Source organism: Lampetra planeri, chromosome 57 (assembly GCF_965212315.1).
Source record: "Lampetra planeri chromosome 57, kcLamPlan1.2.h2, whole genome shotgun sequence".
NCBI classification, from domain to species: domain Eukaryota; kingdom Metazoa; phylum Chordata; class Hyperoartia; order Petromyzontiformes; family Petromyzontidae; genus Lampetra; species Lampetra planeri.
In genome coordinates this window covers 3,183,077-3,206,937 of record NC_136163.1, presented here as the reverse complement: position 1 = coordinate 3,206,937, position 23,861 = coordinate 3,183,077, and the positions used below count along the sequence as shown (strand labels likewise).

At 51.5% G+C, this 23,861-nt stretch overlaps 1 protein-coding gene across 4 annotated transcripts; it reads right to left on the bottom strand.

Annotated features, from left to right (window-relative positions):
* Positions 1-787: 787 nt before the first annotated feature.
* On the bottom strand, positions 788-23,861 carry FBXO21 (F-box protein 21). Of its 4 annotated transcripts, none has more exons than XM_078618269.1 (7): positions 23,752-23,861; positions 17,238-18,097; positions 10,946-11,035; positions 10,276-10,370; positions 9,188-9,342; positions 2,171-2,275; positions 788-1,478 (listed from the first exon to the last, which is right to left on the bottom strand). In XM_078618269.1, the coding sequence occupies exons 2-7, from the start codon at positions 17,360-17,362 to the stop codon at positions 1,383-1,385; spliced, it is 666 nt and encodes a 221-aa protein (XP_078474395.1). In that variant the 5' UTR covers positions 17,363-18,097; positions 23,752-23,861; the 3' UTR covers positions 788-1,382. The 4 variants fall into 4 exon arrangements, with proteins under 4 accessions (XP_078474395.1, XP_078474398.1, XP_078474396.1 ...); XM_078618272.1 differs by having other exon boundaries at positions 17,238-18,093; positions 23,752-23,852; XM_078618270.1 differs by lacking the exon at positions 23,752-23,861 and adding an exon at positions 21,678-23,745.

Genomic DNA, 23,861 nt, shown 5'->3' with positions numbered 1-23,861 from the left:
TGCGGTGGTGGTGGTGGCGGTGGTTGCGCTGTGGCGGCGGTGGCGGCGGTGGTGGTGGTGGTGGTGGCGGTGGTTGGGCTGTGGCGGTGGTGGTGGCGATGGTGGCGATGGTGGTGGTGGTGGCGGTGGTTGGGCTGTGGCGGTGGTGGTGGTGGCGGCGGTAGAGCGATCTAGGGGCCCGCCAAACGATACCCACGCTTCACTCGCGTGAAACCAAAGGAGGCCGTCCGTCGCTGCGCCTCCCGGATGATTCCGGTGACCGCCTGGCGAGGGGTCAACGCGGCCGCACGGAGCATCACGGCGATTCAACCATTCGACGCATTTCTGTTTGTTTGCTTGTTTGGGTCGTTTGGACAGGCGAGGACTCGCTTGAACCGTCTAAGATCTTTTTTTAACAGAAGCGACCTGTCAATCGAATGAAATGTAAAACATTAACCCGTAAAAACAAAGTTTTTCACTATAAATCTTTTATATGCGTGGCGGCTAGAGTCCTCTCGTCCTCTGGCTTGAGATGGCTGCCACCTATGGGTCATATGATTGCCTGCCACCATTAAGCAATTGGTAATTAAATATTTAAACAAAAATTCCTAAAAAGTGTAAAGTTATGGAAAAAAATGTTCACGAACATTAATTGTCTCGCACAACGAGTCTGTATGCAAAATGTCCGCTCGATTGGATCACGGGAAGTGGGTTAAAAAACGACCGAAAGATTTGCACGGTCGTAAGCGCGCAAGCAAGCAAGTGAACTTAATATAAAGGATTTAAAAAACCACAAACCATGTCGTTTTTTACAATGTATTATTTATTGGAACCCATTGCTATTAAACATTTCCCATTATCCCCACCCCCAATGTTCGCTCGTACCGGGAACGTGAACCCCATTTTTCCGCACCGGAATTCTTTCTGCATCCGCCAGCGTCGTGACCCCCCCCCCCCCCCCACCTCGTGTGTGGAGAGCGCACGCCACTGTAGGGCTCTTGTTCGCAAAACGACCTGGCCACCACAAATGATGGCTCAAAGAAGTTGGCGGCTTCGTCGTCGTCACGTTGGGAATTGACAGCCCAATACTCTACAACGAGTGACGTCGGTCGATTCTAATGCGGAGAGAAGAACCGGAGCACCCGTAGAAGAAAAATCCAGGCCACCACGGTGAGAGAGACGCAAACTCAAAATATACAGCAGGAGTCGGGGTCGGGATGGAACCCACGACCACCTGCATACCGGGCGAGGTAGTTAACATCTATCCAGCACGACGGACAAATCCCATGCGTCTGCACGCAACTCCGGTCCGCTCCGGGTTCACCGCGCCACAGCAACGGTGTTTGGTGTCACCGCCGTCGTCTCGGTCGTTGTCACCGCCGCCATCATCACCGCCGTCGCCATCAGTCGTGGGGGTAGAGTTCGCGCAGCCAGGGCCTCGCGACGTACTGCGCGCCGTCGAACGCCCGGAAGTAGACGGCCAGCTCCTCGTGGGTGACCTGACGCCGCCACGCACGGCGGTGCGGGGGGTGTGGGGGGAGTGGGGGGGGTGATGGGGGGGCGTGGGGGGAGTTGGGGGTGTGGGGGGTGCGGGGGGTGTGGGGGGTGCGGGGGGTGTGGGGGGTGCGGGGGGTGGGGGGGGTGGGGGGGGGTGTGGGGAGAGACGCCGGGTGCGCGTCACCGTCAGCAGGGAGCAAACACAGGAGGCGCGAAACGGCGAACGGCACGCCGGCCCACAATTGGGGCGCCACCCCCCCCCCCATCTTAACGGAAGGAGGATGGTCGGCCCCGCTGGGTCACGCAGGTGACGTCGTGGTGACGTCGTGGTGGTGACGTCGTGGTGGTGACGTCGTCGTGGTGGTGACGTCGTCGTGGTGACGTCGTCGTGGTGGTGACGTCGTCGTGGTGACGTCGTCGTGGTGGTGACGTCGTCGTGGTGACGTCGTCGTGGTGACGTAGTCGTGGTGGTGACGTCGTCGTGGTGGTGACGTCGTCGTGGTGACGTCGTCGTGGTGGTGACGTCGTCGTGGTGGTGACGTCGTCGTGGTGACGTCGTGGTGACGTAGTCGTGGTGGTGACGTCGTCGTGGTGACGTCGTCGTCGTGGTGGTGACGTCGTCGTGGTGGTGACGTCGTCGTGGCGACGTCGTGGCGACGTCGTGGCGACGTCGTGGCGCCGTCGTGGCGCTCACCTGCACCCCGTTGAGGACGGCGATGTCGTCCTGCGGCACGTAGGTGACGGCGTTCCTCCCCGACACGAGCACGCGGTAGTGGGGGGCCTCGCGGAGACTCGCCTTCTACTCACACACACACGGGGGGGCGGCACGCGCCACTCACTGCGTGCGTGTGTACATGTGTGTGTGTCACCACGTGTGTACATGTGTGTGTGTCACCACGTGTGTGTGTAACTGTGTGTCTGCGTGTGTATCTGTGTGTGTGTGTGACCACGTGTGTGTGTGTGTAACTGTGTGTCTGCGTGTGTATCTGTGTGTGTGTGTACCCACGTGTGTGTGTGTGTGTAACTGTGTGTCTGCGTGTGTATCTGTGTGTGTGTGACCACGTGTGTGTGTGTAACTGTGTGTCTGCGTGTGTATCTGTGTGTATGTGACCACGTGTGTGTGTGTGTGTGTAACCGTGTGTCTGCGTGTGTATCTGTGTGTATGTGACCACGTGTGTGTGTGTGTGTGTAACCGTGTGTCTGCGTGTGTATCTGTGTGTATGTGTGACCACGTGTGTGTGTGTGTGTAACTGTGTGTCTGCGTGTGTATCTGTGTGTATGTGTGACCACGTGTGTGTGTGTAACTGTGTGTCTGCGTGTGTATCTGTGTGTATGTGTGACCACGTGTGTGTGTGTGTGTGTAACCGTGTGTCTGCGTGTGTATCTGTGTGTGTGTGTATCCACGTGTGTGTGTGTGTGTGTGTGTAACCGTGTGTCTGCGTGTGTATCTGTGTGTATGTGTGACCACGTGTGTGTGTGTGTGTGTAACTGTGTGTCTGCGTGTGTATCTGTGTGTGTGTGACCACGTGTGTGTGTGTGTGTAACCGTGTGTCTGCGTGTGTATCTGTGTGTGTGTGTGACCACGTGTGTGTGTGTGTGTGTAACCGTGTGTCTGCGTGTGTATCTGTGTGTGTGTGTGACCACGTGTGTGTGTGTGTAACTGTGTGTCTGCGTGTGTATCTGTGTGTGTGTGTACCCACGTGTGTGTGTGTGTGTAACTGTGTGTCTGCGTGTGTATCTGTGTGTGTGTGACCACGTGTGTGTGTGTAACTGTGTGTCTGCGTGTGTATCTGTGTGTATGTGACCACGTGTGTGTGTGTGTGTGTGTAACCGTGTGTCTGCGTGTGTATCTGTGTGTATGTGACCACGTGTGTGTGTGTGTGTGTAACCGTGTGTCTGCGTGTGTATCTGTGTGTATGTGTGACCACGTGTGTGTGTGTGTGTGTAACCGTGTGTCTGCGTGTGTATCTGTGTGTGTGTGTATCCACGTGTGTGTGTGTGTGTGTGTAACCGTGTGTCTGCGTGTGTATCTGTGTGTATGTGTGACCACGTGTGTGTGTGTGTGTGTAACTGTGTGTCTGCGTGTGTATCTGTGTGTATGTGTGACCACGTGTGTGTGTGTGTGTGTAACTGTGTGTCTGCGTGTGTATCTGTGTGTGTGTGACCACGTGTGTGTGTGTGTGTAACCGTGTGTCTGCATGTGTATCTGTGTGTGTGTGTGACCACGTGTGTGTGTGTGTGTGTAACCGTGTGTCTGCGTGTGTATCTGTGTGTGTGTGTGACCACGTGTGTGTGTGTGTGTGTAACTGTGTGTCTGCGTGTGTATCTGTGTGTGTGTCACCACGTGTGTGTGTGTGTGTAACCGTGTGTCTGCGTGTGTATCTGTGTGTGTGTGACCACGTGTATCTGTGTGTGTGTAACTGTGTGTCTGCGTGTGTATCTGTGTGTGTGTGACCACGTGTGTGTGTGTGTAACCGTGTGTCTGCGTGTGTATCTGTGTGTGTGTGACCACGTGTATCTGTGTGTGTGTGTAACCGTGTGTCTGCGTGTGTATCTGTGTGTGTGTGACCACGTGTGTGTGTGTGTGTGTAACTGTGTGTCTGCGTGTGTATCTGTGTGTGTGTGACCACGTGTGTGTGTGTGTGTGTGTAACTGTGTGTCTGCGTGTGTATCTGTGTGTGTGTGACCACGTGTGTGTGTGTGTGTAACTGTGTGTCTGCGTGTGTATCTGTGTGTATGTGTGACCACGTGTGTGTGTGTGTAACTGTGTGTCTGCGTGTGTATCTGTGTGTATGTGTGACCACGTGTGTGTGTGTGTGTGTAACTGTGTGTCTGCGTGTGTATCTGTGTGTATGTGTGACCACGTGTGTGTGTGTGTGTGTAACTGTGTGTCTGCATGTGTATCTGTGTGTATGTGTATCCACGTGTGTGTGTGTGTGTGTAACCGTGTGTCTGCGTGTGTATCTGTGTGTGTGTCACCACGTGTGTGTGTGTGTAACTGTGTGTCTGCGTGTGTATCTGTGTGTGTGTAACCACGTGTATCTGTGTGTGTGTAACCGTGTGTCTGCGTGTGTATCTGTGTGTGTGTGTATCCACGTGTGTGTGTGTGTGTAACCGTGTGTCTGCGTGTGTATCTGTGTGTATGTGTCACCATGTGTGTGTGTGTGTAACTGTGTGTCTGCGTGTGTATCTGTGTGTATGTGTGACCACGTGTGTGTGTGTGTGTGTAACTGTGTGTCTGCGTGTGTATCTGTGTATGTGTGACCACGTGTGTGTGTGTGTGTGTAACCGTGTGTCTGCGTGTGTATCTGTGTGTGTGTCACCACGTGTGTGTGTGTGTAACTGTGTGTCTGCGTGTGTATCTGTGTGTGTGTCACCACGTGTGTGTGTGTGTAACTGTGTGTCTGCGTGTGTATCTGTGTGTGTGTAACCACGTGTATCTGTGTGTGTGTAACCGTGTGTCTGCGTGTGTATCTGTGTGTATGTGTGACCACGTGTGTGTGTGTAACTGTGTGTCTGCGTGTGTATCTGTGTGTATGTGACCACGTGTGTGTGTGTGTGTGTGTAACCGTGTGTCTGCGTGTGTATCTGTGTGTATGTGACCACGTGTGTGTGTGTGTGTGTAACCGTGTGTCTGCGTGTGTATCTGTGTGTATGTGTGACCACGTGTGTGTGTGTGTGTGTAACCGTGTGTCTGCGTGTGTATCTGTGTGTGTGTGTATCCACGTGTGTGTGTGTGTGTGTGTAACCGTGTGTCTGCGTGTGTATCTGTGTGTATGTGTGACCACGTGTGTGTGTGTGTGTGTAACTGTGTGTCTGCGTGTGTATCTGTGTGTATGTGTGACCACGTGTGTGTGTGTGTGTGTAACTGTGTGTCTGCGTGTGTATCTGTGTGTGTGTGACCACGTGTGTGTGTGTGTGTAACCGTGTGTCTGCATGTGTATCTGTGTGTGTGTGTGACCACGTGTGTGTGTGTGTGTGTAACCGTGTGTCTGCGTGTGTATCTGTGTGTGTGTGTGACCACGTGTGTGTGTGTGTGTGTAACTGTGTGTCTGCGTGTGTATCTGTGTGTGTGTCACCACGTGTGTGTGTGTGTGTAACCGTGTGTCTGCGTGTGTATCTGTGTGTGTGTGACCACGTGTATCTGTGTGTGTGTAACTGTGTGTCTGCGTGTGTATCTGTGTGTGTGTGACCACGTGTGTGTGTGTGTAACCGTGTGTCTGCGTGTGTATCTGTGTGTGTGTGACCACGTGTATCTGTGTGTGTGTGTAACCGTGTGTCTGCGTGTGTATCTGTGTGTGTGTGACCACGTGTGTGTGTGTGTGTGTAACTGTGTGTCTGCGTGTGTATCTGTGTGTGTGTGACCACGTGTGTGTGTGTGTGTGTGTAACTGTGTGTCTGCGTGTGTATCTGTGTGTGTGTGACCACGTGTGTGTGTGTGTGTAACTGTGTGTCTGCGTGTGTATCTGTGTGTATGTGTGACCACGTGTGTGTGTGTGTAACTGTGTGTCTGCGTGTGTATCTGTGTGTATGTGTGACCACGTGTGTGTGTGTGTGTGTAACTGTGTGTCTGCGTGTGTATCTGTGTGTATGTGTGACCACGTGTGTGTGTGTGTGTGTAACTGTGTGTCTGCATGTGTATCTGTGTGTATGTGTATCCACGTGTGTGTGTGTGTGTGTAACCGTGTGTCTGCGTGTGTATCTGTGTGTGTGTCACCACGTGTGTGTGTGTGTAACTGTGTGTCTGCGTGTGTATCTGTGTGTGTGTAACCACGTGTATCTGTGTGTGTGTAACCGTGTGTCTGCGTGTGTATCTGTGTGTGTGTGTATCCACGTGTGTGTGTGTGTGTAACCGTGTGTCTGCGTGTGTATCTGTGTGTATGTGTCACCATGTGTGTGTGTGTGTAACTGTGTGTCTGCGTGTGTATCTGTGTGTATGTGTGACCACGTGTGTGTGTGTGTGTGTAACTGTGTGTCTGCGTGTGTATCTGTGTATGTGTGACCACGTGTGTGTGTGTGTGTGTAACCGTGTGTCTGCGTGTGTATCTGTGTGTGTGTCACCACGTGTGTGTGTGTGTAACTGTGTGTCTGCGTGTGTATCTGTGTGTGTGTCACCACGTGTGTGTGTGTGTAACTGTGTGTCTGCGTGTGTATCTGTGTGTGTGTAACCACGTGTATCTGTGTGTGTGTAACCGTGTGTCTGCGTGTGTATCTGTGTGTATGTGTGACCACGTGTGTGTGTGTAACTGTGTGTCTGCGTGTGTATCTGTGTGTGTGTGTGACCACGTGTGTGTGTGTGTAACCGTGTGTCTGCGTGTGTATCTGTGTGTATGTGTGACCACGTGTGTGTGTGTAACTGTGTGTCTGCGTGTGTATCTGTGTGTATGTGTGACCACGTGTGTGTGTGTGTGTGTAACTGTGTGTCTGCGTGTGTATCTGTGTGTGTGTCACCACGTGTGTGTGTGTGTAACTGTGTGTCTGCGTGTGTATCTGTGTGTATGTGACCACGTGTGTGTGTGTGTGTGTAACCGTGTGTCTGCGTGTGTATCTGTGTGTGTGTCACCACGTGTGTGTGTGTGTAACTGTGTGTCTGCGTGTGTATCTGTGTGTGTGTAACCACGTGTATCTGTGTGTGTGTAACCGTGTGTCTGCGTGTGTATCTGTGTGTGTGTGTATCCACGTGTGTGTGTGTGTGTGTGTAACCGTGTGTCTGCGTGTGTATCTGTGTGTATGTGTCACCACGTGTGTGTGTGTGTGTGTAACTGTGTGTCTGCGTGTGTATCTGTGTGTATGTGTCACCATGTGTGTGTGTGTGTAACTGTGTGTCTGCGTGTGTATCTGTGTGTGTGTGACCACGTGTGTGTGTGTGTAACCGTGTGTCTGCGTGTGTATCTGTGTGTGTGTAACCACGTGTGTCTGTGTGTGTGTAACCGTGTGTCTGCGTGTGTATCTGTGTGTGTGTAACTGTGTGTCTGCGTGTGTATCTGTGTGTGTGTAACCACGTGTGTGTGTGTGTGTAACTGTGTGTCTGCGTGTGTATCTGTGTGTGTGTAACTGTGTGTCTGCGTGTGTATCTGTGTGTGTGTGTATCCACGTGTATCTGTGTGTGTGTAACCGTGTGTCTGCATGTGTATCTGTGTGTATGTGACCACGTGTGTGTGTGTGTGTGTGTAACCGTGTGTCTGCGTGTGTATCTGTGTGTATGTGACCACGTGTGTGTGTGTGTGTGTAACTGTGTGTCTGCGTGTGTATCTGTGTGTATGTGTGACCACGTGTGTGTGTGTGTGTAACTGTGTGTCTGCGTGTGTATCTGTGTGTGTGTCACCACGTGTATCTGTGTGTGTGTAACTGTGTGTCTGCGTGTGTATCTGTGTGTGTGTAACCACGTGTATCTGTGTGTGTGTAACCGTGTGTCTGCGTGTGTATCTGTGTGTGTGTAACCACGTGTATCTGTGTGTGTGTAACCGTGTGTCTGCGTGTGTATCTGTGTGTGTGTGTGACCACGTGTGTGTGTGTGTGTGTAACCGTGTGTCTGCGTGTGTATCTGTGTGTGTGTAACCGTGTGTCTGCGTGTGTATCTGTGTGTGTGTGTAACCACGTGTATCTGTGTGTGTGTAACTGTGTGTCTGCGTGTGTATCTGTGTGTGTGTGTAACCACGTGTATCTGTGTGTGTGTAACTGTGTGTCTGCGTGTGTATCTGTGTGTGTGTGTAACCACGTGTATCTGTGTGTGTGTAACCGTGTGTCTGCGTGTGTATCTGTGTGTGTGTGTAACCACGTGTATCTGTGTGTGTGTAACTGTGTGTCTGCGTGTGTATCTGTGTGTGTGTAACTGTGTATCTGTGTGGGGAGCGGTAGTGTAGCGGTTAGCGCGCTGCGCTACGAACCCGACGACCCAAGTTTGATTCCCACTCACGACCAAAACTAGTGATGATTATCTGAAACGGTCCAGGGCCTCCCCTAGGTCGACTCAGCCTCAAATGAGTACCTGGTGCGGTGTGTAAACATCGCCACTGGGGAGACAAAGGCGGTCGGGCGTGGTGCTGGCCACCCACCCCTTCGTGTACCGTTCCGGCCTTCATAGGTGCTCGCTAACAGCACTTGCCCCTACAGTCTGTTACAGGCTATACGGGAGATCTTTGTCTATCTTTGTATGTGTGTATCTTTGTGTGTGTGTGTATGTGTGTGTATCTATGTGTGTGTGTGTGTATGTGTGTATGTATGTGTGTGTATGTATGTGTGTGTATGTATCTGTGTGTATGTGTGTGTGTATCCGTGTGTATGTATGTGTGTATGTGTATGTGTGTGCATGTATGTGTGTGTGTATCTGTGTGTGTATCTGTGTGTGTATCTGTGTGTGTATCTGTGTGTGTATCTGTGTGTGTATGTGTGTGTGTATGTATGTGTATGTATGTGTGTGTGTATGTATGTGGCTAAAGCACAGCAAGTTGGTACAGTAGGGGGCAAAGGTGGTGCATCAGCCAGTCATCTCGGTCATCTCGGTCAGTCGACCCGTGGCACCTGCTGGGTCTGCCCCGTGACCTCCTGCTAGCGGGCGTTCGACACTTCACGTGGCCTCAAGGTGCACTTGGCCTGGCACAAGCGTCGTGGTGACGTCACCGCCACTTAGTGGCGAATGGCGGTTGTTGTTGTTGTTGTTGTGTATGTGTGTGTATGTATGTGTGTATGTATGTGCGTGTGCGTGACTGACCCCACGGTGTGAGCGCTGCATCCAGTCGTGGGGTGCGTGTGTGCGCGCGTCCCAGCCGATGATGACGCCGGTGAAGCCGGCGTGCCGGTGCCGGATCACCTGGCCCACGCGGAACGAGACGCGGGGGGGGCGCGGGGAGCGCACCGACACCGAGGCTGGGGGGCACGGAGGGTCACGCACACACACACGCACACACGCGGACACACACGCACGCACGCGGACACACACGCACACACGCGGAGGACACGCGGAGACACATGGAGATGCACTCAGCATCACGCATGCACGGAGACATGCAAAGACATGCGGAGAAGCGTGGAGATGAGAAACGGGAGGGGACACGTGTGTGTGTGCGTGTGTGTTGGCTCGTGGGGAGTGGTGGTGTAGCGGTTAGCGCTACGCTGCGCTACGAACCCGGCGACCCGAGTTCGATTCCCGCTCACGGCCAACACCACCAGTGACGATTATCTGAACCGGTCCTGGGCCTCCCCTAGGTCGACTCGGCCTCAAATGAGTACCCGGTGCGGTGTGTAAACATCGCCACTGGGGAGACAAAGGCGGTCGGGCGTGGTGCTGGCCACCCACCCCCTCGTGTACCGTTCCGGCATCCATAGGTGCTCGCTAACAGCACTTGCCCCTACAGTCTGTTAAGGCTACACGGGGGTTCATTGCTTTGTATGCGAGTGCGTGCACACTCATAGGCACGTGTGTGTGCATGCGTGCGTGCTTTTGTGTGCGTATATGTGCGTGCGTGTGCGCGTGTGTGTGTGCGCACGTATATGTGCGTGTGTGTGTGCGTGTGTGCGTGTGTGTGCGCACGTATATGTGCGTGCGCGTGTGTGCGTGTGTGTGTGCGCACGTATATGTGCGTGTGTGTGTGTGCGTGTGTGCGTGCGCACGTATATGTGCGTGCGCGTGTGCGCGTGTGTGTCTGCGCACGTATATGTGCGTGTGTGCGTGTGTGTGCGCACGTATATGTGCGTGCGCGTGTGTGCGTGTGTGTGCGCACGTATATGTGCGTGTGTGTGTGCGTGTGTGCGTGTGTGTGCGCACGTATATGTGCGTGTGTGTGTGCGCGTGCGTTTTACTGGCAAAGTGTCCGTCTATCTCCTCCAGCCGGAGAACTTCCAAGGCAGCGCACTCCCCCATCGCATCCTCCTCTTCCTCCTCACCCAGCGCCGTGCTGCCACCACCATCATCACCATCAACACCACCATCATCACCACCATCACCACCACCATCACCACCACCATCATCACCACCATCATCACCACCATCATCACCATCAACACCACCATCATCACCACCGTCAACACCATCACCATCATCACCACCATCAACACCACCGTCATCACCACCGTCATCACCACCGTCAACACCATCACCATCATTACCACCATCAACACCACCATCATCACCACCATCATCACCACCATCATCACCACCATCAACACCACCATCAACACCACCATCAACACCACCATCATCACCACCATCATCACCACCATCATCACCACCATCATCACCACCATCAACACCACCATCAACACCACCATCAACACCACCATCAACACCACCATCAACACCACCATCAACACCACCATCATCACCACCATCATCACCACCATCAACACCACCATCATCACCACCATCATCACCACCGACACCACCAACACCACCGACACCATCATCATCATCGTCGTCATCAACACTGGGGCTGTGTGTGTGCGCGTGGCGGTGTGGGGTGGCGGCTCTCACCGTGCCTGCCGCACCAAGCCGCGAGCCCACGACAGCCACGGCACCGGTCTCAGCAGCCGCTGCTGCAGCCCCCCCAACTCCTCCGTGAGCCTGGCGAGGCGACAACGCAGAGACCCTCACCACCCCCCACGGTGAGCTACCTTGCTAGTGAGCTACCTTGCTAGTGAACTACCATGCTAGTGGGCTACCTTGCGAGTGAACTACCTTGCTAGTGAACTACCTTGCGAGTGGGCTACCTTGCTAGTGAACTACCTTGCTAGTGAACTACCTTGCGAGTGAACTACCTTGCGAGTGAACTACCTTGCGAGTGAACTACCTTGCTAGTGAACTACCTTGCTAGTGAACTACCTTGCGAGTTAACTACCTTGCTAGTGAACTACCTTGCGAGTGAACTACCTTGCGAGTGGGCTACCTTGCGAGTTAACTACCTTGCGAGTGGGCTACCTTGCTAGTGAACTACCTTGCGAGTGAACTACCTTGCGAGTGAACTACCTTGCTAGTGAACTACCTTGCGAGTTAACTACCTTGCTAGTGAACTACCTTGCTAGTGAACTACCTTGCGAGTGGGCTACCTTGCTAGTGAACTACCTTGCGAGTGAACTACCTTGCGAGTGAACTACCTTGCGAGTGAACTACCTTGCGAGTGAACTACCTTGCTAGTGAACTACCTTGCGAGTGAACTACCTTGCGAGTGAACTACCTTGCGAGTGAACTACCTTGCGAGTGAACTACCTTGCGAGTGAACTACCTTGCGAGTTAACTACCTTGCTAGTGAACTACCTTGCTAGTGAACTACCTTGCGAGTGGGCTACCTTGCTAGTGGGCTACCTTGCTAGTGAACTACCTTGCGAGTGAACTACCTTGCGAGTGAACTACCTTGCGAGTGAACTACCTTGCGAGTGAACTACCTTGCTAGTGAACTACCTTGCGAGTGAACTACCTTGCGAGTTAACTACCTTGCTAGTGAACTACCTTGCGAGTGAACTACCTTGCGAGTGGGCTACCTTGCGAGTTAACTACCTTGCGAGTGGGCTACCTTGCTAGTGAACTACCTTGCGAGTGAACTACCTTGCGAGTGAACTACCTTGCGAGTTAACTACCTTGCTAGTGAACTACCTTGCTAGTGAACTACCTTGCGAGTGGGCTACCTTGCTAGTGAACTACCTTGCGAGTGAACTACCTTGCGAGTGAACTACCTTGCGAGTGAACTACCTTGCGAGTGAACTACCTTGCTAGTGAACTACCTTGCGAGTTAACTACCTTGCTAGTGAACTACCTTGCTAGTGAACTACCTTGCGAGTGAACTACCTTGCGAGTGAACTACCTTGCGAGTGAACTACCTTGCGAGTGAACTACCTTGCGAGTGAACTACCTTGCGAGTGAACTACCTTGCTAGTGAACTACCTTGCTAGTGAACTACCTTGCGAGTGAACTACCTTGCGAGTGAACTACCTTGCTAGTGAACTACCTTGCGAGTGAACTACCTTGCGAGTGAACTACCTTGCTAGTGAACTACCTTGCTAGTGAACTACCTTGCGAGTGAACTACCTTGCGAGTGAACTACCTTGCGAGTGAACTACCTTGCGAGTGAACTACCTTGCGAGTGAACTACCTTGCTAGTGAACTACCTTGCGAGTGAACTACCTTGCGAGTGAACTACCTTGCGAGTGAACTACCTTGCGAGTGAACTACCTTGCTAGTGAACTACCTTGCTAGTGAACTACCTTGCGAGTGAACTACCTTGCGAGTGAACTACCTTGCTAGTGAACTACCTTGCGAGTGAACTACCTTGCGAGTGAACTACCTTGCGAGTGAACTACCTTGCGAGTGAACTACCTTGCGAGTGAACTACCTTGCGAGTTAACTACCTTGCTAGTGAACTACCTTGCTAGTGAACTACCTTGCGAGTGGGCTACCTTGCTAGTGGGCTACCTTGCGAGTGAACTACCTTGCGAGTGAACTACCTTGCGAGTGAACTACCTTGCGAGTGAACTACCTTGCGAGTGAACTACCTTGCTAGTGAACTACCTTGCGAGTTAACTACCTTGCTAGTGAACTACCTTGCTAGTGAACTACCTTGCGAGTGGGCTACCTTGCTAGTGAACTACCTTGCGAGTGGGCTACCTTGCGAGTGAACTACCTTGCTAGTGGGCTACCTTGCGAGTGGGCTACCTTGCTAGTGAACTACCTTGCGAGTGGGCTACCTTGCTAGTGAACTACCTTGCGAGTGGGCTACCTTGCTAGTGGGCTACCTTGCGAGTGGGCTACCTTGCTAGTGAACTACCTTGCGAGTGGGCTACCTTGCGAGTGAACTACCTTGCGAGTGAACTACCTTGCTAGTGGGCTACCGTGCGTTTAGCGAGTTAGCACCGTTTATCAATTCTGACCGAAGTTGCCCGTCACTGCGACGCGCCACGCCGGAGGAGGACACGGAGGATTTGGTGAATGCATCGAGAGCTCCGCAGTGTTTGTGCCACGGTGGCTAGGAGATGTTAACTACCTCGCCTGGTACACAGGAGGTCGTGGGTTCCATCCCGACCCTGACGCCTGCTGCTGTATATTTGGAGTTTGCGTGTTTCTCTCTCTCATCATCATCACGGTGGCTAGGAGATGTTAACTACCTCGCCTGGTACACAGGAGGTCGTGGGTTCCATCCCGACCCTGACGCCTGCTTTGTGTATGTGGAGTTTGCGTGTCTCTCTCTCTCATCATCATCACGGTGGCTAGGAGATGTTAACTACCTCGCCTGGTGTACAGGATGTCGTGGGTTCGATCCCAACCCTGACGCCTGCTGCTGTATATTTGTAGTTTGCGTGTCTCTCTCCCCGGGTCCTCCGGGTTTTTTTCCCTTCACATTTTAGAATCAACGTTTGGATTATTTGACTGCTGCTAAAAATGTCCGCGCGATGATGGTGATGACGATGATGATGAGCCCACTTTGTTGAGCAATCGTTTGTGATTGCCAGGTCGCTTCTGAAAAAAGAGGCACACAGCTAAGTGAGGCCTTACAGCCGGTGAAATAAAAAAATAATACGGACAGTCCTCGACTTACGACTCTCACTACACCATAATGTACAGATAGTCCTCGACTTACGACTCTCACTACACCACCATGTACAGGTAGTCCCCGACTTACGACTCTCACTACACCACAATGTACAGATAGTCCTCGACTTACGACTCTCACTACACCATAATGTACAGGTAGTCCCCGACTTACGACTCTCACTACACCATAATGTACAGATAGTCCTCGACTTACGACTCTCACTACACCACCATGTACAGGTAGTCCCCGACTTACGACTCTCACTACACCACCATGTACAGGTAGTCCCCGACTTACGACTCTCACTACACCACGATGTACAGGTAGTTAGATTATCTCTACTTACGATGGAGATGCGTTACGACGACCCCATCGTAAGTCAAAAATATCGTAAGTCGAAGATGGCCTAGCCTACCCAGGAGTCTTAAAGAATGGTGATAATTTAGCAAAACAGAGCGATTTACAGTACTGTACTGTATCAACTATATAAAATGTTAAGTAATTTTTTTTTTTTAATTCTTAGCCTACCTCTATGAACTGCAATTTAATAGAAAGGCGTGAGATGCGTAACATCCCGGCAGCGTCCCAACGTACAGCATCGCACCTCGTACGCTGCTGCGTTTGCCTGCCGCGCGAAATGTAAAATATGTTACAAATTTCTCGTATCGCTATCGCCATCGTAAGATCGAAATATCGTAAGTCGGACACCATCGTAACTCGGGGACTGTCTGTAGTTTGAGTTGAGTGGTGCCCGGGTATCGGGGCAGGGGGGGGTCGTGGGTCGCGCGTGGTGCGTGCGGCATGCGTGTTACATGCGTGGCGAGTGCTGTGTGCATGGTGCATGCGTGGTGAGTGGTGCGTGGTGAGTGGTGCGTGGTGCATGGTGAGTGCTGTGTGCATGGTGCATGCGTGGTGAGTGGTGCGTGGTGTGTGGTGAGTGCATGGTGAGTGCTGTGTGCATGGTGCGTGAGTGGTGCGTGGTGCGTGGTGCGTGGCGAGTGCTGTGTGCATGGTGCATGCGTGGTGAGTGGTGCGTGGTGAGTGCTGTGTGTATGGTGAGTGCTGTGTGCATGGTGCATGCGTGGTGAGTGGTGCGTGGTGAGTGCTGTGTGCATGGTGAGTGCTGTGTGCATGGTGCGTGCGTGGTGAGTGGTGCGTGGTGCGTGGTGAGTGCTGTGTGCATGGTGAGTGCTGTGTGCATGGTGCGTGCGTGGTGCATGGTGCGTGGTGAGTGCTGTGTGCATGGTGAGTGCTGTGTGCATGGTGCGTGCGTGGCGAGTGGTGCGTGGTGAGTGCTGTGTGCATGGTGAGTGCTGTGTGCATGGTGCATGCGTGGTGAGTGGTGCGTGGTGAGTGCTGTGTGCATGGTGAGTGCTGTGTGCATGGTGCGTGCGTGGTGAGTGGTGAGTGGTGCGTGGTGAGTGCTGTGTGCATGGTGAGTGCTGTGTGCATGGTGCGTGCGTGGTGCATGGTGCGTGGTGAGTGCTGTGTGCATGGTGAGTGCTGTGTGCATGGTGCGTGCGTGGCGAGTGGTGCGTGGTGAGTGCTGTGTGCATGGTGAGTGCTGTGTGCATGGTGCGTGCGTGGTGAGTGGTGCGTGGTGCGTGGTGAGTGCTGTGTGCATGGTGAGTGCTGTGTGCATGGTGCGTGCGTGGCGAGTGGTGCGTGGTGAGTGCTGTGTGCATGGTGAGTGCTGTGTGCATGGTGCGTGCGTGGTGAGTGGTGCATGGTGCGTGGTGAGTGCTGTGTGCATGGTGAGTGCTGTGTGCATGGTGCATGCGTGGTGAGTGGTGCGTGGTGCGTGGTGAGTGCTGTGTGCATGGTGAGTGCTGTGTGCATGGTGCGTGCGTGGTGAGTGGTGCGTGGTGCGTGGTGAGTGCTGTGTGCATGGTGAGTGCTGTGTGCATGGTGCGTGAGTGGTGCATGGTGCGTGGTGAGTGCTGCGTGCATGGTGAGTGCTGTGTGCATGGTGCGGGCGTGGTGAGTGGTGCGTGGTGCGTGGTGAGTGCTGTGTGCATGGTGAGTGCTGTGTGCATGGTGCATGCGTGGTGAGTGGTGCGTGGTGAGTGCTGTGTGCATGGTGAGTGCTGCGTGCGTGTTGCGTGCGTGGTGCGTGGTGAGTGCTGTGTGCATGGTGAGTGCTGTGTGCGTGGTGAGTGCTGTGTGCATGGTGCGTGCGTGGTGAGTGGTGCGTGGTGAGTGCTGTGTGCATGGTGAGTGCTGTGTGCATGGTGCGTGCGTGGTGAGTGGTGCGTGGTGCGTGGTGAGTGCTGTGTGCATGGTGAGTGCTGTGTGCATGGTGCGTGCGTGGTGCATGGTGCGTGGTGAGTGCTGTGTGCATGGTGAGTGCTGTGTGCATGGTGCGTGCGTGGCGAGTGGTGCGTGGTGAGTGCTGTGTGCATGGTGAGTGCTGTGTTCATGGTGCGTGCGTGGTGAGTGGTGCGTGGTGAGTGCTGTGTGCATGGTGAGTGCTGTGTGCATGGTGCGTGCGTGGTGAGTGGTGCATGGTGCGTGGTGAGTGCTGTGTGCATGGTGAGTGCTGTGTGCATGGTGCATGCGTGGTGAGTGGTGCGTGGTGCGTGGTGAGTGCTGTGTGCATGGTGAGTGCTGTGTGCATGGTGCGTGCGTGGTGAGTGGTGCGTGGTGCGTGGTGAGTGCTGTGTGCATGGTGAGTGCTGTGTGCATGGTGCGTGAGTGGTGCATGGTGCGTGGTGAGTGCTGCGTGCATGGTGAGTGCTGTGTGCATGGTGCGGGCGTGGTGAGTGGTGCGTGGTGCGTGGTGAGTGCTGTGTGCATGGTGAGTGCTGTGTGCATGGTGCATGCGTGGTGAGTGGTGCGTGGTGCGTGGTGAGTGCTGTGTGCATGGTGAGTGCTGCGTGCGTGTTGCGTGCGTGGTGCGTGGTGAGTGCTGTGTGCATGGTGAGTGCTGTGTGCATGGTGCGTGCGTGGTGAGTGGTGCGTGGTGCGTGGTGAGTGCTGTGTGCATGGTGAGTGCTGTGTGCATGGTGAGTGCTGTGTGCATGGTGCGTGCGTGGTGAGTGGTGCGTGGTGAGTGCTGTGTGCATGGTGAGTGCTGTGTGCATGGTGCGTGCGTGGTGAGTCGTGCGTGGTGCGTGGTGAGTGCTGTGTGCATGGTGAGTGCTGTGTGCATGGTGCGTGCGTGGTGAGTGGTGCGTGGTGCGTGGTGAGTGCTGTGTGCATGGTGAGTGCTGCGTGCGTGGTGCGTGGTGCATGGTGCGTTACCAGCGCATGGCGTGCAGCCGCTGGAAGGCGTTGTTGCCGCTCCACTGCACGATGAGCGTCTGCAGCGGCACGGCCGCCACCAGCAGCAGCAGCTGCAGCCCGGCCCACGCGGCGCGACGCGGCATCGCGAACAACCACGGCTCCCGCCGGGACGCAAGACCTCACCGGTGGCGACGGAGCTCCTCGCTCGCTCGCTCAGTCGATTGTTCGCTCGCACACTCACACACTCGCTCGAGTGCTCACTCGCCCACTTGCTCACTCGCATACACACTCGCTCGTTCGCTCAGTCGACAACTCACTCATTCATTCGCATGCTCTCTCAAGCACTCTCTCGATTTGCTCGCTCGTGAACTCCCACTTGGTCGCTCACTCACCTGCTCACGCACTCGCTAACTTCCTCAGTCGCTCGCTCGCCCGACCCATTCACCCGCTCACAAAATGTTCACAAATCGACTCGCCCGCTCGCCCGCACGGCGACTCGCTCGCACTCGCCAGCCGCGGTCGAGGTTTAACGGGGGGCAGGAGACGTCTTGAAAGTTTCTTTGCGGGCGTGGGGGCGGCAAGGCCTGTGGACAGCCGTGGACAGCCGTGGACAGCTGTGGCAGCTTCCTTGGCTTGTGGCGAGCTGCGTTGTTAACACGCGTAGAGTTGAACCTCTGTCTTTCGCGCCGTACGGAGCCAACTGCGGCTCAACGGAAGGTGTGCCGCATTGGTCGCTTAGCCGTGGGCTGGGTTCTGGTGAGATCTTCGGCTCCGTGTGGTGCGATCGGCTGGGTTTTGGTGAGATCTCCGGCTCCGTTTGGTGGCGTTCCAGGCGACGCTGTGGCACAGCACGAGGCTCCTCAACGTCACGTTCCTGTCTGGCGCGGCAACGGAAATCCGTCAACAGCGGAGCGACAATCGCAGGAAGGAAGGACGGCGCAGCAAGCCAGCGGTAGCAGCAGCAGCAGCAGGAGCAGCAGCAGCAGCGACAGCAGCAGCAGCAGCAGCGACACGGTTCGGGTTCTTTCTCGAGAGTCGCTGACGAGAGGGTGCTTTGCCTACGCGGGTGGCTCTTCTCATTCTTCTTAACCTGGGGTGCACGCAAGCCCCTGGCGGTTGCGTGACATGGACAGATTGTTTTTAGTAGTGTAGTGTATGGTAGTGTATAGTGTAGTGTATAGTAGTGTAGTGTATAGTAGTGTATAGTGTAGTGTATAGTAGTGTAGTGTATAGTAGTGTATAGTAGTGTATAGTGTAGTGTATAGTAGTGTAGTGTATAGTAGTGTATAGTGTAGTGTATAGTAGTGTAGTGTATAGTAGTGTATAGTGTAGTGTATAGTAGTGTATAGTGTAGTGTATAGTGTAGTGTATAGTGTAGTGTATAGTAGTGTATAGTGTAGTGTATAGTGTAGTGTATAGTAGTGTATAGTGTAGTGTATAGTAGTGTAGTGTATAGTAGTGTATAGTGTAGTGTATAGTGTAGTGTATAGCGAAGTGTATAGTAGTGTAGTGTATAGTAGTGTATAGTGTAGTGTATAGTGTAGTGTATAGCGAAGTGTATAGTAGTGTATAGTGTAGTGTATAGTAGTGTAGTGTATAGTAGTGTATAGTGTAGTGTATAGCGAAGTGTATAGTAGTGTCTAGCGTATAGTAGTGTATAGTGTAGTGTATAGCGTAGTGTTTAGTAGTGTAGTGTATAATAGTGTAGTGTATAGTAGTGTAGTGTATAGTAGTGTAGTGTATAGTAGTGTATAGTGTAGTGTATAGCGAAGTGTATAGTAGTGTAGTGTATAGTAGTGTATAGTGTAGTGTATAGTAGTGTATAGTGTAGTGTATAGTGTAGTGTATAGTGTAGTGTATAGTAGTGTAGTGTATAGTAGTGTAGTGTATAGTAGTGTATAGTGTAGTGTATAGTGTAGTGTATAGTGTAGTGTATAGTAGTGTAGTGTATAGTAGTGTAGTGTATAGTAGTGTATAGTAGTGTATAGTGTAGTGTATAGTGTAGTGTATAGTAGTGTAGTGTATAGTAGTGTAGTGTATAGTAGTGTATAGTAGTGTATAGTGTAGTGTATAGTGTAGTGTATAGTAGTGTAGTGTATAGTAGTGTATAGTGTAGTGTATAGTGTAGTGTATAGTGTAGTGTATAGCAGAGGTGTGGACTCGAGTCATGTGACTTGGACTCGAGTCAGACTCGAGTCATGAATTTGATGACTTGCGACTCGACTTGGACTTGCATAACAATGACTTTGTCCCACCTATGAGATGTGGACTCGAGTCATGTGACTTGGACTCGAGTCAGACTCGAGTCATGAATTTGATGACTTGCGACTCGACTTGGACTTGCATAACAATGACTTTGTCCCACCTCTGGTGTATAGTGTAGTGTATAGTAGTGTAGTGTATAGTAGTGTAGTGTAGTGTATAGTGTAGTGTAGTGTATAGTGTAGTGTATAGTGTAGTGTATAGTGTAGTGTATAGTGTAGTGTATAGTAGTGTAGTGTATAGTAGTGTAGTGTATAGTAGTGTATAGTGTAGTGTATAGTAGTGTATAGTATAGTGTATAGCGAAGTGTATAGTAGTGTCTAGCGTATAGTAGTGTATAGTGTAGTGTATAGCGTAGTGTTTAGTAGTGGTGTATAATAGTGTAGTGTATAGTGTAGTGTATAGTAGTGTGGTGCAGTGTGTAGTATGTAGTATATAAATCTTGACTTAAAGCTTTCGTGACTGCAGGAATTTATGTTTATGTGAGAAATTACCATGATGTTAATGTGAGAAATTAGCATGTTAATGTGAGAAGTTAGCATGTTAATTTGAGAAATTAGCATGATTTTAATGTGAGAAATTAGCATTTTGATGTGAGAAATTAGCATGTTAATGTGAGAAATTACCATGATGTTAATGTGAGAAATTAGCATGTTAATGTGAGAAATTTGCATGATGTTACTGTGAGAAAATAGCATGCAAATGTGAGAAATTAGCATGTTAATGTGCGAAATTTGCATTATTTAACGTGAGATATTAGCATGTTAATGTGAGAAATTAGCATGTCAATGTGAGAAATTACCATGATGTTAATGTGAGAAGTTAGCATGTTAATGTGATAAATTAGCATGATGTTAATGTGAGAAATTAGCATTTTGATGTGAGAAATTAGCATGTTAATGTGCGAAATTATCATGATGTTAATGTGAGAAATTAGCATTCTGAATGTGAGAAATTATCATGATGTTAATGTGAGAAATTAGCATGTTAATGTGAGAAATTATCATGATGTTAATGTGAGAAATTAGCATTCTGAATGTGAGAAATTAGCGTGATGTTAATGTGAGAAATTAGCATGTTAATGTGAGAAATTAACATGTTAATGTGAGAAATTAGCATGTTAATGTGAGACCTCAGAGCCGTCGCCACGTCGAGGTCGGCGCCAGATCAACACGTTGCAAAGTTGGACGTTGACAAGGTTGTTATTAATCTGAGTAACAGTCCAATTTCCGACGGGCCTAAAATCGGTTTTGGCTAAAGGGTTGAACTTTGCAGTTACCCCTAAACACGGTGGCTGATATAATTGTTCATGTCGATGTTGCCCTGAAGGGTTTGGAACAGATCGCTGCAGACGTAGCCAAATCGTAAATTGCTGCAATCGTCAAAAACGCCGAGACACCAATGAGCAACATCAGTAAGGATGAACGACTTCTTGGGAATAATAAAATTATAAAAATAAAACATAATAAAATACAATTCTCACGACGTTTCGGCCACAACGCAAGCAGCCGTCCTCAGGTGAAGAACAGGTCTGCCGGAAAGACTGCGTATGAATGAACACCACCAAGCTACGTGACTTTACCGAAAGAACCAAGAAGATGAATCCCTGCAGTCACGAAAGCTTTAAATCGAACCTACGTTGTTATGCATTAACATTATACATTTCCATTATACATTAACGGCTGACAACCAAACGGGGGAGCGAGGCTGCAGTTAAGGTTTAAGCACCGCTGGGCTAAGCAGTGCCCTTTACTGGAATAAAGTCGCAACACAATAAGCAAATCAGATGTCGGCACAGCATCAGCGCAGCGTTGTTCTGTTCTCAGATTAAAATAATTCACGACGACGCCTGAACCAAAGGCGCTTTTAGATCCTTTATATTAAGTTCGCTTGCTTGCTTGCTTACGACCGTGCAAATCTTTCGGTCGTTTTTTAACACACTTCCCGCGATCCAATCGAGCTGACATTTTCCACACAGACTCGTTGTGCGTGACAATTAATGTTCGTGGAAATTTTTTTCCAAAATTTTACACTTTCTAGGACAAAAAAATTATATTTAATTACCAATTGCTTAATGCTGCCATGCAATCATCTGACCCATAGGTGGCAGCCATCTCAAGCCAGAGGACGAGAGGACTCTAGCTGCCAGGCATATAAAGGATTTATAGTGAAAAACTTTGTTTTTACGGGTTATACTTATTCTGGTTTGGGACCCCCAGACATCCTGGAAGATTTGGTCCCCCCCTCCATATGTTGACTTCATGGCTACAGCCTTGCCCTGTGGTGTCCCTATGTCTGTGTGTCTATGTGCGTCCGTGATGTCTCTGTGGTATCTCCCTGTCTCCATGGCGTCTCTCTGTGTCTCTGTTGTATATGTGGTGTCTCTGTGTCTCTGTCTATGGTGTCCATATGGTCTCTCCATCTCTGTGGTGTATCTATGTCTTTGTGTCTATGTGGTGTATCTGTGTCTCCGTGTCTCCGTGGTGTCTCTGTGTCTCTGTGGTGTATCTATGTCTATGTGTCTATATGTCTGTCTCTGTGTCGATGTGTCTCTGTGGTGTCTCTGTGTCTCTGTGTCTATGTGGTGTTCCTGTGTCTGTGTCTCTGTGGTGTCTCTGTGTCTCTGTGTCTATGTGGTGTTCCTGTGTCTGTGTCTGTGTCTCTGTGGTGTCTCTGTGTCTCTGTGTCTATGTGGTGTTCCTGTGTCTGTGTCTCTGTGGTGTCTCTGTGTCTCTGTGTCTATGTGTCGCTGTGTCTCCGTGGTGTCTCCATGTCCATGTCTCTGTGGTGTCTCTGTGTCTATGTGGTGTCCCTGTGTCTCTGTGGTGTCTCTGTCTATGTGTCTGTGTTGTCTCTGTGGTGTCTCTGTGTCGATGTGTCTCTGTGGTGTCTCTGTGGTGTCTCTGTCTATGTGTCTGTGTTGTCTCTGTGGTGTCTCTGTGTCGATGTGTCTGCGTTGTCTCTGTGGTGTCTCTGCGTTGTCTCTGTGGTGTCTCTGTGTCTGTGGTGTCTCTGTGTTGTCTCTGTGTTGTCTCTGTGGTGTCTCTGTGTCGATGTGTCTCTGTGTTGTCTCTGTGGTGTCTCTGTGGTGTCTCTGTGGTGTCTCTGTGGTGTCTCTGTGTCTGTGTTGTCTCTGTGGTGTCTCTGTGTCGATGTGTCTCTGTGGTGTCTCTGTGTCGATGTGTCTCTGTGGTGTCTCTGTGGTGTCTCTGTGGTGTCTCTGTGGTGTCTCTGTGGTGTCTCTGTGGTGTCTATGTGTCTCTGTGTCTGTGTTGTCTGTGTGGTGTATCTATGTCTATGTGTCTATGTGTGACTCTGTGTTGTCTCTGTGGTGTCTCTATGTCTATGTGTCTCTGTGTTGTCTCTCTTTCTATGTGGTGTTCCTGTGTCTGTGTCTATATGGTGTCGATGTGTCTCTGTGGTGTATCTATGTTTCCGTGGTGTCTCCATGTCTATGACTCTGTGGTGTCTGTGTCCATGTCTCTGTGGTGTCTCTATGTCTAAGTGTCTCTATGTGGTGCCCCTGTGCCTATGTGTCTCTGTCTGTGTGATCACCCTGTGTCTCTGTGTTCATGTCTCTGTGGTCTCTCCATGTCTGTGGTGTCTCTGTGGTGTCCCTGTGTCTATGTGGTGTCTGTGTCTCTGTGTCTGCGTGCTGTCCCCGTGTCTCTGTGTCTGTGTCTCTATGGTGTCTGTGTCTCTGTCTCTGTGGTGTGTCTGTGTGTGTCTGTGTGTCTCTGTGTCTCTCTGTGTCTGTGGTGTCTCTGTGTGTCTGTGGTGTCTCTGTGTGTCTGTGTGTCTCTCTGTGTCTGTGGTGTGTGTCTCTCTGTGTGTCTCTCTCTGTGTCTCTCTGTGTGTCTCTCTGTGTGTCTCTCTGTGTCTGTGTCTCTGGGTGCTGTCCCCGTGTATCTGTGTCTCTCTGTCTCTGTGTGTCTCTCTGTGTCTGTGTCTCTGTCTGTGTCTCTGTGGTGTCTCTGTGGTGCCTCTGTGTCTCTGCGTGGTGTCCCTGTGTCTCTTTGTCTATGTGGTGTCTCTGTGTCTCTGCGTGGTGTCCCTGTATCTCTGTGTCTCTCTGTGTCTATGTGGTGTCTCTGTGTCTCTGCGTGGTGTCCCTGTATCTCTGTGTCTCTGCGTGGTGTCCCTGTGTCTCTGTGTCTATGTGGTGTCTCTGTGTCTCTGCGTGGTGTCCCTGTATCTCTGTGTCTCTCTGTGTCTATGTGGTGTCTCTGTGTCTGCGTGCTGTCCACGTGTCCACGTCGCCACTCGTCACCTGCAACACGTGTCCAGGTGTGCCGGCTGGGGGCGGAGTGGGCGGACGGTTTACAAATCCCAGTCCGCACGCAGCCCTCCAGGCTACTTTCAACCAATGGGACGCGCGTC